Raw genomic sequence first — 14,636 nt, forward strand, 5'->3', positions numbered from 1 at the left:
AGACGGCCATCAGCAAGCCAAGGAGGGGCCTCGAGAAAGACCAGCCTCCAGAACTCCGAGAAGTAGCATCTGCTGTCTGAGCCGCCCAGTCTGGGCACTTCATTACAACAGCCCAAGGAAACACTACACCTAGACGTGTCGAAGGTGCAGACAGAGTGGTTATTCCCATAAAGGCAGCATGCAAGGCTCTGGAGAAAAGCAGTGAAGGTGAGCGGATTAAAAACAAAAAAGAAAAAATCGCATTTGAGTACGAAGTGAACTTTTGCACATATGAAGATGGAGAAAATGCAGCGTCCAGAGCCTCTGATGGCTCCAGTTCTCACTCCATGTCAACAGACAAGAAGCCAGAAAGGGACCTGGCCAGGAAGGACCCTTCCAGGGTAGCTTCTGCCCAGCCTGGGAGTTAAGGCAGGAAGTCTGAGGAGCACAGTGTGTGACCACTTCCTGCTTTCACCTGCCTAATTGCAAGTCCAGGCCAGACTGCCCAGGACTGAGCCCGGGGGACTTCCCAGGAACCCACGACAGATGATGGTCACACCGCGCAGAGTGGCAGGGCTGGGGAAGGATCAAACCCCACGTCCCCTGCTCAGCCTCCTCAGCTGACCTGTACCTACCTCTCATGGCCACAGGGCCCAGGGCCAGACAGAGGTGCCTCCACGGACCAGCAGAACCCCAGCACATCCCCCTGGAGCCCCCAGGCCACTGAGAGAGAAAGGGCGCCCACCCACCTCCCTGTGAGGCTGCAGTCTTCATAAAACCACTGCACCCACCCGCCCCCGTCACAGTCACTGTAAAAATGGATGATTTTATGTTTGATTAAACTCCAGCATTTCCTGCAGGTTCTGAGTGTCACCGCTCCTCATGGATTAACCCGAAATACTCCCCACCCAGGACTGATATCACACACGACTACACAGGACAAATAAACACAGTGGCAGATGGGACGGCAGTCCACGATCAGAGGACACCTGCCAGAGTCCAGGCAGTGACGGGCAAAGTGGCCCGAACAGGGAAAGCTGAGGGACAAGGACAGGGAGCCCAGGGAGGTTGCAGTCGGCAGTAACATCCATCTAGAGACATGGAAACTGTTCACAGGAGGACACAGGGAGACAGGCCAAGCAACTGGAATCCACAGGACCCCAGCACCCAATGGTAAATCTCCCTAAACCCCCAGCAGGGGAGTGAGCCCCCAGCAAACCCAACAGGGACAACTCGCCCACTTACAGTTGGCAGAGGATGGACACACGCTTACACCTAACACGGAATGCATACAAAATACTCTCCTGCAAATCACCTCCTGGATCCTACCTCTGCCCCCCAGAGAGAGGGACAGCCATCCTGAGAGGGGTCTAGGAGAACAGCCAAAAGTCCAATAAAAATGGTGCCTGCCGTTACCTGGAAGGTCGCATTGTGACCTGACCATCTCCATGTGACCCTGATCATCTCCCTGTGACCCTGATTATCTCCACACGATCTCATCATCTCCACATGACCCTGAGTATCTCCATGTGACCTGACCATCTCCAAGTCAGGTCCTGACATCTCCATGACCTCATCATCTCCCTGTGACTCTGCATGTGACCCTTCACCCTCACTGTGACCCTGAACACCTCCAAATCTGAGTGCCCCCCTAGCTGGAGCACTCATGCTTTCTCCAGGTGCAGGACTGGAACACACATGCTTCTCCGAGGCCAGTGCCAGTCGGTCTCAGTGCCGGTCCTGGCAGCCAGCGCTGGTGTTCCCAGGGCAGCTGCACTGGCCCCATACCAGACAGTGTCCTGTGTCTAAAGGACCGCCTGCTGTATTCTGGGGCCAGTTCATGCCAGTCTGTTGATGAAGGCACTTTTCTGGTGGCACCAGGAAGACCAGCGTATATGAAACAACACACTGCACATGGGTGGTATTGATTCCACCAATCAATACTTGGTCTTCCCAGGTGGTGCTAGTGGTAAAGAATCTGCCTGCCAATGCAGGAGACATAAGAGACATAGGTTCGATCCCTGCAGGAAGATCCCCTGAAGGGGACAGCCTTCAGGGTTGTGCACGGCACAAGTGCGTGGAAACCCACTCCAGTATTCTTGCCGGAGAATCCAATGGACAGAGAAGCCTGGTGGGCTACAGTCCATAGGGTCGCAAAGAGTCGGACACCACTGAAGCAACTTAGCAGGCAGGCAGGCAGAATCAATATTTAAAAGCATACTTAGTGTGTTTAAAACACCCACAGGTACAGGGCTGGACAGGTTTCTAAAAATTTAAACAACAGTGAGTCTTTGCACAAAACACTCATCTCCCAGTAGAACTTTAATCATTCATGGCTTCTGCATGCCATCCTAGCCTCAATTTAAGGTTCTGAACATGGAGACGAGATAACACACAGGATGCCTTTTCTGAGATGCTGTCCAGCCCGGCACCCCTGCAGTGAAGCCCTCAGCTGTCACTGTCAGGACAAGGACAAAGAGTCCAACTGAGGGGCCAGGCACCCAAGGTCAGCTGAGCACAGGGTGCACGAAGCCACAGGTCACACTTGAGCCTGGAAGCCAAGGCTTTTCAGGTGGCCTGTGGCAGAAACAGGGGAAAGTGGAGGTCCCCAGTGAGGTCTGGGTGGAGAGGCGCGGGCCAACAGGCAAAAGGGCTGGCAGAGGCTGGGCAATCTGGTCAAGGGAAAAATCAGTAGCAGAGTTGGGGTGAGCTGGGTCACCTTGTCACCCCCTCTACACCCACCTTCCTCACAACTTCCCTTTACTCTGTGGCCACAGTGATCCCCCAGGGACACCAAGGCCCAGCTGGATGCATAGCTGACTGCCTTGTCAACACCATCTGAGACATTCACACAAAGAAGAGCCCGATGGCCTGCCCCACAGCTGGAGTCTAGCAGGCAGAGTGAAACAGAGATAGGGGATCTTCCCTGCCTGATGCTCTGAATTCACATTCACAAACCTGCCGATCTTCGCCCAGGAAATCAAAGGAGGAGGCTGTCCACATGATGCTAAAGCCCCCAGCACACCTGCCTCCCTGCCTCCACTCAATTCCCACACACTCCACGATCAGGAACCAAGGTGACAGGCACAGCAGTGACAAGAGGCCCAGGTCCTACCCCAAAGGGCACAGAGAAGTTTCAAGACGGGCTACCTAATCAGTGACCAGGGAGGAGGGTGACAAGGCAGAGAGAAGCCTAGAGGTCACCTGCTGGCAGGTGTGGCCTGAAGAGGGCGCTGGTTCACACTGGCAGCAGTAGAAGCGGATGATGGGGGAGCCAGGCTGAGGCTTCTGAGCTTGGGGAAGGGTCCGTGCTGGGGTGGAGGCTGAGTACCACACAGCCCAGAACACGCCTCCCGGGACTGACAGGTCCTTGCTACCCCCACCAGCATCCTCAATCTACAGACACATGGGTCCTGAGGAAGGGCAGGGCCCCCAGCTGCAGAGGGCAGGGCACACCCAGCAGCCCCACCTCCCGGGCTCCCTGTAACTGCCCTCACTCCTGGCCTCAGGGCACCTCCCCCACATACCTGGCCTCAGCATCCAGGCCCCCCAGGACCCCCTTCAGCCCACACCCCCCGGATGCCTGGGCCCTGCCAGGAACCCCATCTGCACCTTTCTCACCCCTGGAAGACTTGCCCTTAGAGCTCTCTTTTCCAGCTGAAACTCCACGGCCCAGCAGAACACTCTCCTGTCACTCCCACTCTGGAAACGTCAGGCTGGTAAAATCCAGCTCCACACACACCGCTGGAGGAAACGCCAGGGCCTGCCCACCCGGGCGTCTCCTAGGAGTGAGTGCACCACCCCACACCCGCAGCCTGGAGAGCTTCTCCATCCCAATCCTCACCCGTCCCTCCACCCCCGCGGCCCTCTCTGCCTGGCCCAGCCACTCCCACTGCCCATGCCCCAGGGTTCCCTGAACCTTCCAGCTGGGACCTACTGCTCTCTTTCTCCTGAAAATGAGACTCCTCTTCTTCTCCTGGGCCTGCCCAGTTTTCTCCCCTTTCAGCAAAACTCTTGGAAAGGCCCAGTGGAGTTCCAGCCTCCGTCCCCTCTGCAGCTGTGCTGGGTGGTCTGTGACCAGGTCAGGACCACCTTCATATCCTGAACCCAGGCTCAGGTCCCAATGTCCAGCCCACCTGCTCAGGCCATGAGCTCCCCTCCATGGGCACCCTCCCCAGCATCCTCTGGTCCAAGCCTCACATCTGGACCCCTCTCTACCCCAAACTCCACCCTTTGTGGTATCTCAGCCACACTCCACTTGGGAGCCCATCCCTGTGCCAAAGACCCCCAAACCAATACCTTCAGCTTGGCCTAGCCAGCCGTGCCCCTCCCCTGTCCATGCATGTCTCCTGTTGGGTGTCTGTTCAAGCCTGCTTGGGACAGGCCCTGGTGGGACCCCTGGTGGCACCCAGCACTCACCCCAGCAGCCTCTCCCACCTCAGTTGATCCAGGCCCCTGGAAACCTCTCAGGCCACGGCCCTTTTCCACCACCAGCAAATCCTACCAGCTCTGTCTCCAACACAGGGCCCCCTGACTGCCCTCCCTGCCATCCACTGCTTGGTTGCCAAGCTGCCTCCTAACCCAAGCCTGTGCCCCTCCTGGCCCTTGAGGCTCCTGGATGGTCCTCTGCTCTAAATCCCTAGTCCTGAGTCTCCCTGGGCCCAAAACTCTCTGTGGCTCATGCCCTACAGCCTGTCCTCTTCGTGTACCCCTGGCCTGGCCCACTTTGCTTGGGGCCTCTGTCCTGCATTCCTGGGAAGGAACCCCCTTCACACACAGTGCCTGATGCACTCCTGACCTGCAGGGGCTCCACTCAAATGTCACCTTATCAAAACCACTTACCTGACCCCTGGCGAAAAGTGCACACACTTCCACCTCAGCTTCTGGATTCTCCTGCTGGCTGTTTCTATTTCTTTCCTTCTGTTGCTTTTAGAAGTTACTATCTTCCAATACATTATATTATTAACTCATCTGTCACCTCCCCTACCTGCTGCTGCCTCTCAAGGGGCCTCAGTCTGTCAGGTCCGCGATAGATCTGGGAACCTCTCGTAATATAGCAGGTGCTCTGGTGTTTGTTGAATGAGTAACTGAGGGCATGTGGGGGGGAGGTGGCCTGGCCCTGGCACAGCCCTGGAAAGGAGCGAAGGGAGGTGCAGGGATACGCCTGCACTGCCAGGGGCACTGCCCAACCTCTCTCCAGGTTGCCTCAGACAAGACCTGATAAGACTGCAGCCCAACTCTCGCATCTGTCATCAGCCGGGCAGTGGGGAGGGATCCCAGCTTTTCCACGACCGACAGAGGCACATAAGAGGCAAGGCATCAGTATGTCCCAGTGTCTGCAGTGACGTGGCTTCTGGGGCATGCTGAGCTGGTGGGAGCCGGGCATGGCGGGGCGGGGCGGGGCGGGGGGGCACAGTGCACAAACGTGTGCACACAGGGACTGGGTCACACACCGACTCTAGCCCCACAGAGGCTCTCCCCTCACTGCTCATTTCGGACCCTTGAACACACTGGACTTCAGGAATGGATCTCACTGCACAGGGTCCTCCAGGGACATGGTGAGGGCCCAGGAACCACTTGTGATTCCTGCAGATAAAGACCTGCTTTACAATAAAGTAGCAGAGATATGCCCAAATCCTTAGGCTACACCAGTGACTCCCCAAATGTGCTCACTGAGCTTTTCACCCATAGAGCAGGGTGAGTGTGTTTGGAAAAGCAGCCATCTTGCAAAACAAGTTCAAAGAGCACACATTTCAGATCCCTTTGGCCACGGATGATTCAGAAGGCAACACACTCCAACAACACGACAGCGTTTCTCACATAAGGAAACTAAGCAAATGCACCAAGAAAAACACACTCTTTCAGAGAAGGCCAGCACTCAGCACAGCACTCCAGCACGAGGCTCTCAGTGAGCACCCTCCGCCCTGACCACCAATGCTCACAACCCAGTTCTCCTAGCAGCAGTGGACAGAGAGTCCCAGAGCAGACACCTCGCTCAGATGCTCAGATGTGGCATGGAGCTGCCAGTGCAGATGCGGGAGGCACCCAGGCTGCAGTCTCCCAGGAGCTCGTTGGGCAGCTCCCGAGAAGGGCGGTAGGGGGACACTGCATGGGATGACAGGTCACACAGAAGGGCGGACCACGGGGCCAGGGTCCCAGGCCCGGCCCGGGTTGGAGCAGCCAGACCCTTCTGTAGCTGGCCATTCTCCTTGTCCAGAGTGTGGCATCTGACGTCCAGCCTGGGCACATGGTGCCTTGGGCCCCAGACGAGCTGCTGCGTGAGCAATAAGGCCCATCCACCCACTGGAGGAAGCTGTGCTCCCGAAGGTCAGGGTCTACTTCAGCACAGGGAAAGCTGAGCTCTGGTAGAGCTACTCTGTACTTCAGAGTCAAAACACAAATCCGCCCTCAGACTGGGAATGTGGCCCTGGGGAGGACTTCCCCTCTGAGAGCGTGGACAGCAAGAGGGGGCACCCAGCTGTCCAGAGCTCCTGAGGCATCATGGGTGGGAGTCCCATCCCCAGGGTCCCTAATTGGCATCCTATCCCCTTGCACCCAGGTTACTCATCGGGGCAGGCGACCTGTTCCCCTACACTCTAGTCCCTCAATGGGCATCCTGGATCCCTCACCTGGACATCTCACCTGGGCACCCCCTCACCTGGGCACCCCTCACCTGGGCACCCCTCAGGAGCAAATCAGGACACCCTGGTTCTGGCCTGCAGCAGCCACACTGCCCACAGGATCACTATGGACCATGACCCCTGGGCTGCCCCCTCTTAGCTACACTGCCCATTTCAGCAAGTGCCCCTGACTCCAGACCTACACACACAATGGCCCTGCTCTCCATCCCTGTGCACAGACTGTGGGCCCTCAGACCACACACCCCACACCAAGCCTGGCACAAGGCAGGTGCTCGATTCTGGAAGAACGGTGGGTGTCCTCAAACCCAGGGACCCAGACTCTGTAGGTCTGGGGTGGGACTTGGGCCTCTGGATGCTACCAATACATGCACACACACACATGAACACACTCACATTCCTGTACAGGAGGACACATGCACAGGTGAACACACAGGCAACTACATGCCCACACAGATGCACACACATTACACATGTGCACTCACTTGTGCCCACATTCATGCACACATGTACACACACGAGCCCCACCCCCAGAGCTGCATCCATGCTCTGCACAGCCCCACCCAGAGAACCAGGAGTCAAGAAGCTCTCCCTCGGCTGGAGGCAAAGTGAACACCGGCAGCTCGGGTACAAAGCAGATCCCGCCACCCTCCAATCCAGGAAGGCAGGGTCGGGAGCTGCAGGGAAAAAAGCAGGACCTAGGGAGGATGAGGACAGGAGGGACACAGACGTAGCACTGAGGGGCAGCCTGCACTGGAGCAGTGAAGGCAGTGAGCGTCATTCTCACGCCACGCCCCACACACGGATGTGCGCACAAGGAAGCCCAGCCTGCCCTGCCGAGACTCACACAGAGCAGACGGAGGGCAGAGGGCCCCAGACAGTCGGGGATCCTGGTCCTTGTCACCCCACGGCTCTCAGGCCTACATGCACGGCCCCCCTCACCCAGCCTCCCCATCTGGGTGCAGTCTGGGGCCTGGTCTCATTCCAAGGGCTGGCCTCTAAGGTCGCGGGGCGGGAGGGCCCCAGATCCCATTTTCCTCAGGGAAAACACATCTACCCAGGAAATGGGAAAAGTAATCAGTGCAGTGTGCGAGCCTGTGCCTGTATGTGAGTCTGCATGTGGGTGCATGCATTCCTGTGTGAGTGTGCAAGGGTGTGCGTCTGTGTGTGTGTGAGTGCTCGTGTATGAGTGCACGACAGGAGACGGCTTCCACTTCACTGAGTGCCCGCTGTGGGGCTGGCACAGTCCCCGGGGGCCACCTATGCCTACACAACCACAGGCATGACCTCGGAGGAAAGGGAGGCACAGGGTGAGGGCCCTGCCCTCAGCAACACAGCTTGGAGCAGAGCCCCTGCGGTGCAGGGAGTTCCCACCCCACCCACTCTGCAAGCCCACCCACCACCATCTGAGTCAGGGAATGGCCCAAGGACATTTCTGGGCTCCAAGTTTGCAACAAAGAGCAGTTGGCCTATCAACCTGGCCCTCTGGACATCAGAGATGTGAGGGGAGAAGGGCAGCACCCCAGAACCACTGGGAGGGAGCCCGTGGAAAGGGCAGTGGGTGGGGACGTTTCCCCACAGGACCCGCTTAAGGAAGGCCTCAAAACATTCTGTGCAGCCCAAACCCCAGGGCCTCCCACACCTGCCCCTTCCTCCACAGCCGCCTCGCCGGCCCCACGGTGACCAGCTCGTTCCCTCAGCCAGCTGCCTGCAACCCCAGAATCCAGCAGCCTCTTGGCCTCATCTGTCCGGGACCCTGGAGTGTTCTGTCCCCAGGAGGCAGGCCTGAGCCCTCCGTCTGCCTTGTCCCCTTTATTCTTCTCCGAAGGTCACACACACTCCCCCCAGCACAGATTGCAGTTCCAGTAGTTGATCAGAGTCCCCGAAGACTAACTTCCTGGAGGGCAGGAGGTCCTGTCCCCTGGCTCAGCATCTGGCACTCAAGCGTGGACCCAGAACCATCTAGAGAAAGTGCCACGGCCTGAGAAGCTGCAGAGGCTTCACAGCTGTGTCTGCTCCAGTGGTCCCCAGCCCCGCCGCTGAGTCCACTCAGGGGGCCAGGCTCCAGCACATGGACAGTCTGGGGATACATGGCAGCAGAGGAAAGCCTGGGACCCCCAGGACTGCCCGGAGGGGGAGCAGGTGGGAACCCTCACTCTGATGCAGGATGGTCTCCCCACCCGGGCCCTACCTCCCTAGTTCCTGCTGCCCTGGTGTCGGCAACTCTAGGTGCTTCTTACTGTGGGAGCTGGCTGCCCAGCGAGAGGATGACACAGCTGTGATAGAAACAGACCAGGTTTAGGGAGGGACCCGCCCATCAGACAAGAGGGCTGGGAGCCCAGGTTCCAAGGACTCAGGAGTTTCTGATGGGATGCCCACAGACATGAACCTGCAGGCCTAGAAGAGGCACTGGAAACTGCCCAGGCTGAAAGGTGCAGGGGATGGGAAGCCGGTGCTGTGCCCTGCCCAGCAACCGGAGGCCTGGGGGAGGAGTGGCCAGCCCAGGACAAGCCTGTGCCAGGGAGCCACCTCCTCCTCCCTGCTCAGCTCAGCCAAGGCAGGTGAACAAACAGGTGACAGAACCAGTCAGGGTGGGGGTTGGGGGGCAGGGAGGAACTGGTGGCAGTGGCCAGGAGGCTGGTTAGGGGAGCAGGAAGAGGGCCCCACCTGGGAAAGAGTCCAGCCTGAGGAGAAGGGGCGACGCTGGATGAGGGGCCAGCTGTGGGGCAGGGCTGCACAGGCGGTCAGGAGAGGGTCCGGTGCAGGGAGTGCGGAGAGTCTGCAGAGGGCCAGAGGGAAGAGGGATTCCCTGGTGGCTCAGTGGTAAAGAATCTGCCTGCCAGTGCAGGAGACATGAGTTCGATCCTTGGATTGGGAAGATCCCCCGGAGAAGAAAATGGCAACCCACTCCAGTATTCTTGCCTGGGAAATCCCATGGACAGAGGAGCCTGGTGGGCTACAGTCTATGGGGTCACAAAGAGTCAGACACAACTTAGCAACTAAACAAAGAGGGGAAGAGGGCCAGCCAGTGGGGCAGGGGAGAATTGGGGTGGGGGGTGCCTGAGGAGGGGCTAGGCTGAGAGAGGGACACAGGTCCTGACAAATGCCCCAGAGGCCTGACTTGAAGGAGGAGTAGGAGACACAGGGGCAAGAGGCATGGGTTGCCAAAGCCCGTGTGGCAGCCAGCACCGCCAGCACACGCGGAGGTTCTGAGAGCGGTCACATGGCTCCACCTGCCAGCACTCTGAGCTCCTCAAGAGCTCAGACCACACTACAAGGTGGGGGGTGGAGGGGGTGGGCTGGGGATGGAAATCTGGCCAGCTCCCACTTCCCCAGGGCAGCCATGATTTCTGTTACCGTTCCGTGGTTCAGGCACTAAACATGTTTCCTTTATACTGACAGGAGGCCACACTGCACTGCAAATTGCACGCTGCAGTGGACCCTCACTGTCCCCCTTCTGAAAACTACAGCAGCCCTGCCCCACCTGGCTGAGAAGCGGGCCTCTGGGAGCTGTGAGCAGAGGGGCAGCACAAGGAGGACGCTGGGGCTCTGCCTCCTGCACCTGCCACAGGCAAGGCACCTGGGGGGCAGGGCAGGCAGCATGAGCCAGCGAGCTTTCTCCAGAGACACCCATCCTCCCCCACCACCACTCCCCCGCAATGACCTTCGGCAGTGACCTTCACAAGCACTCCCCTGACTCTACTTCCCCGCCCTGTACCTGAGCACAGCCACCTCCAGTATGTAAGTCAGCAAGGGACAAGTCTGACGTTACCAGCTTCCCTCCTTCCCCCACCCTCGAAAGCCCAGGACTCTGCAGCCTGCCCACTGCTGCTGGCTCTGAGCAGGCCTCTGGTGTTCTTGCATGGGATACCTTCAGTTCTGACATGTCACCCAGTTAAATAAAAGTAACTGTGCTGAGGTACAACCACTGGGCCCTGAAAGCAAGGGACACAGAAGGGACTCCGTTCGATCTATATTTATGGGGCCCAGCCTTGGTCCTGGGCCACAGGGGAGTAAGGCCATTTCCCTTAAACTCTTTCTGCCCCAGGGGAAAGCAGTAGCAGGCACACCTTCTCGGGAAAGGGAGGAGCACCAGCCCCCCAAATTTCAGCTGTGCAGTCACATGTCTGGCTTTCTGTGTGTTCTCCTCTGCCTCCCAGCATCTGGGCTAGCCTGGGCCCTACAGAGCCCCAAAGCACACCAGGGCAGCCCAGCACTGCTGCAGAAAACCCCTGGAATCCCTCTATGGAGGGCCAGAGGAGCCCACACTTTAACCCAGGTCTCAGGCCCCAGCACAGGCTTTCTCCAGCAAGCATAGGACACGCTCCGTATCTGCAGCAAAGACGGCACCCCAGCACAGACTGGCTCATCCATCCAGCCCTTCTGCCTCCTTTTGGCCTCTACCCTGTGTCCTGCAGGGCTTCTGCCTGTCCTGGGTTCCATCCTGCGGGAGTGGCACTGTCAGCAGGTGAGTGCACTGCAGGAGGGCAGGGAGGCGTAAGCATGACTAGCAACCAACATGCTTCAGAAACGTGGGTGCCATCTTCTCCACCAGTCTCAGAGCTCACTAAGGACAGATTTCACAGACTCCCAGAATTTTCTCATTGGAAGGGAGAATCCCTGGAGCACCATGCGGTCCGATCACCGCATGTTTCTCCGCATCCATCTCCATCTGTCCGTCAATATCACCACCTGTGCAGACTGGTGGACTTGAATACCAACATTCTAAAGAAGCCACAACAATTCAGAAGTGGCACAAGATTCTGAATATGTGTTTTTCCAATGTGGACTTTTTTCACTTTCACCACAGCCCTGAAGGTGAGCTGTGATGCCCCGTAAGACAGGATGGGAAACTGAGGCTCAGTGAGGGAAGGGTCTGCTTAGCCCATGGAGTCACAGCCATTAGCCAACTGAAACCCAGGTGTGTGCTCCCTAAGAATTCACCTAAGTCCAGGATGGGCTCCCCTCCTCCCTAGAATAATGGAGCTCATCTTATCCTGGGGGAAGGGTGGAGTTCTGATTGCCTGGGGCACCTTTACAGACTCTCCCTGCCCCACCCCCCTCCCTTAATCTTTTAATTCTCTAAAAGGAATGTCTACAGGCTACCTAGAACATTGGTGATTATAAAAGGAGACAATAGTACAGCCTTTCATTGAAGCAGTTGCCTGAACCCCTGGGGCCACCAGAACTCAGCCGGGGCCTGCCCAGGTAGCTTAGGGCCCCTCTCACCTGAAGCTGACCTGGCCACTGAGCCACCCTCCCTGTCCAGATAGAGAGGTGGTCCTTGCTGGGGGGAGCTGGCTGGGAGGAGGGGGGAGCAAACACAACACATAGTAGGGCTGTGGGGGGAAAGATACAGGAGTGCCCCCTGAGAAGGTCACACAAGCCCCACTCAAAGCCTAAGGATGCAAGGCAGGAGGCCAGCTGGAGAATGGAGCCCTCCCCTCTCCACGCCTTCCTTCCTCTCCCTGGGGGCAATTAGCCCCCTGGCCCTTTTCCCTTTTTTTCTGCCTTTATCTCTGCCTCCTCTCAGTCTCTGGCCTTCACCCCTATTTCTCCTCCTCTATTCCCCCCACCCCACCAGCCCTTCTCAGCCCGCTCCCTTCCACATACTCCCTCCTTCTCCCCCTGCCCCTCCACAGCCCCTACCACACACTGGCCTCTCTGGGCCCTGAAACGTGTGTCACTCCTGGGTGTCCCATGGCCCCTCTGACCCTGTGCATTCTGGCATCACCGTCTGGGGGCACCTCCTTTGATCCTTGGGTGGAGGGGCCTTGGTGGGGCCCTGGAACCAGCTATCTGACTCTCATCACTCCCCCCACCCCAGTTGTTCTTCCCAAAGCCAGCTCTGTCCAGCTGCCCTTCCTCACCCCTGTCTCCTCACATCCCCCTTTTTCTCTTTAGATGGGCTCCCCCAACCCATCAGATTCCCACCACCCTCCTGCCAAAATAAAGCCAGAGGGAGAAACAAAACCCTCCCTCTGGGCCCTCCAAGACTAGGTGGGATGGGCTGGGCTGCACGGAAAAGCACCAGGCTGGAAGACACCTGCCTAAAACCCCTGGGGTCCTCGGGCTGGGGAGGAGCCCCTAGGAAGCAGTCAGCATGGGGTCCTCACCACGATCTTGCCCCTGGGGGAAAAGAGTGACAAAGTTCAGGCGCTGCGAGCCTGGATCCCGGCTGAGGCAGAGCAGGTCGAGAGGGACCAGAGAGAGCCCTGTGCGACCTTGGCAAACCCTGTCTTTCAGGACCCCAAACGGATCCACAAATGGGAGCCAGGGTCGCTGGAGGGGGCCAAAGTCTTTACCCGCTTCCCACATCCCCCATGATGGCAGGGTTGGGAGGGTGACTCTGCGAGCCTAGCACGCGCTCCGCGCTCCAGGCGCAAGCGAGAGGAGCCCCGGGCTGAGCGCACAGCCCGCAGCAATCCTGCTTGCCGAGGCCGGCTCCTCGTACCTACTTTTTGTCCATCCTTTGGGGATGGGTGCAGCCAGACAGCATCGGACCAGAGCTCTGGCCTCACTGGCCGCTCACCAGCTGTGTGACCTTGGGCCAATCCTTGCCCTCTCCACGCCCGGTAGTTTCGGGTCTCCACACTCCACACCCAGGACCGCTTGTGGACTGTAACTTGGGAAAGAGTCTGGCCCCAGGGTGCCAGCCCTCAATGTGTCCCCAATTCCCTGAGTGACCTTGAACGTCCCCCTTCCAATTCGGGGCCTCAGTTTCTCCACCTGCCCAGTCGGTAGATTCGCACCCTTCTCCCCGCGTGCCCAGTCCCTCCCGAGAGCAGGTGTGTCCCAGACCGGATCGAGGGCGCGCGGCGACACTTACCGTTCTCCAGAGACGTGGGCGCTTGGCTGGGACCAACGTAGCCGTGACCAGCAAGTGCGAGGCGGCTACCACGAGCCCGAAGCCGATGGCCAGCAGGCTGCGCACGGGCAGCAGGGCATATGACACGAAGGTGACCAAAAGGAGCTGCCAGACTCCCTGATCGGCTGTCGCCGGCACCGCTGCCGCCCCGGCGTGGGCACCGGCGGGGCCGCCGAGCGCGAAGGGACAGCACAGCAGAGCGAAGGTGAGGCTGAAGAGCAGCGCGAGCTGGCCGACCTGCTGCAGCTGGGGCACCTGCAGCGAGCGGACGTTGGTGACCACGAGCAGCGCCAGGAAGAGCACGCAGTGCACGGGGTGCGAGCCCTTGGCCAGGCCGGGCGCGGGCCCCGGCGCGCCCAGCAGCTCGGCCAGGGCCAGCGCTCCCGCCAGCAGGCTGAGCACGGCCAGCGCCTTCAGCGTCGCCGCCTGCTCCAGCCGCAGCGTGTAGCCGCGGAACAGCGCCTCCAGCTCGGGGCACGCGAACTCCTCATCGCACGCCCGCAGCCCGCGCCGGCCGCCCGGCCCCGCCGCCCGCTCGGCGCCCCCAGACTCGCCCGCGCCGCCTCCGCCTCCGCCGCCGCCTCGGCCGCGCGGCGCCCCCGCCATCCCAGCGCCATGCAGCGGGCGCGCCCCTCGCCGGCCGGGGCGCCGGGCGGGCGGGCGGGCGGCGAGGCGCCGGGGCGCGGCGGGCCGAGTTGGGGCGCCGGCTGCCCCGCGCGCGCGCCCCGAGCGCGTCCCCTCCCGCCCGCCGCGCCTGCGCACTGGCGCCGCCCGCGCCCCGGCCTCGGTCCTCCCGCGACCGCGCTGCGACAGCCGAGCTCGGAGCCGCGGGCCTGGCGCGCGAGGCCCACGCGCGTGCGCGAGGCCCGCACCCCAACTCCACAATCTGTACACCCCGCCGCCCGAGGAGTCGCGTGACCTTGGGCGCCCAGCCTACTCCTCCCGGCCTCAGTTTCCCCACTGGTGCGCACGCCTCGCACTATGCTGTCTCTTGGGGCGTTAAAAGTGCTGGAATTCTGCACCGTTCCCTCCGAGGGGGGCAGCTTACCTTGTCTAATGTAACCCCCAATAAAAGCGGGTCACTCTATTCTAGAGGAACCCAAAATGGGGCCCATGCTTGACCACAGACCCATACCCAGAGCCCTGAGAGG

At 59.6% G+C, this 14,636-nt stretch overlaps 1 protein-coding gene across 1 annotated transcript in view; it reads right to left on the reverse strand.

Annotated features, from left to right (window-relative positions):
- Nucleotides 1–14,091, reverse strand: part of ADCY1 (adenylate cyclase 1) — a 105,206-nt gene extending 91,115 nt beyond the window's left edge. The window contains exon 1 of the mRNA XM_055590662.1: nucleotides 13,447–14,091. Within this exon, the coding sequence (XP_055446637.1) occupies nucleotides 13,447–14,091 (645 nt within the window). The remainder of the gene's footprint in view (nucleotides 1–13,446) is intronic.
- Nucleotides 14,092–14,636: the final 545 nt, after the last annotated feature.

Source organism: Bubalus kerabau, chromosome 8 (genome assembly GCF_029407905.1).
Source record: "Bubalus kerabau isolate K-KA32 ecotype Philippines breed swamp buffalo chromosome 8, PCC_UOA_SB_1v2, whole genome shotgun sequence".
NCBI classification, from domain to species: Eukaryota; Metazoa; Chordata; class Mammalia; order Artiodactyla; family Bovidae; genus Bubalus; species Bubalus kerabau.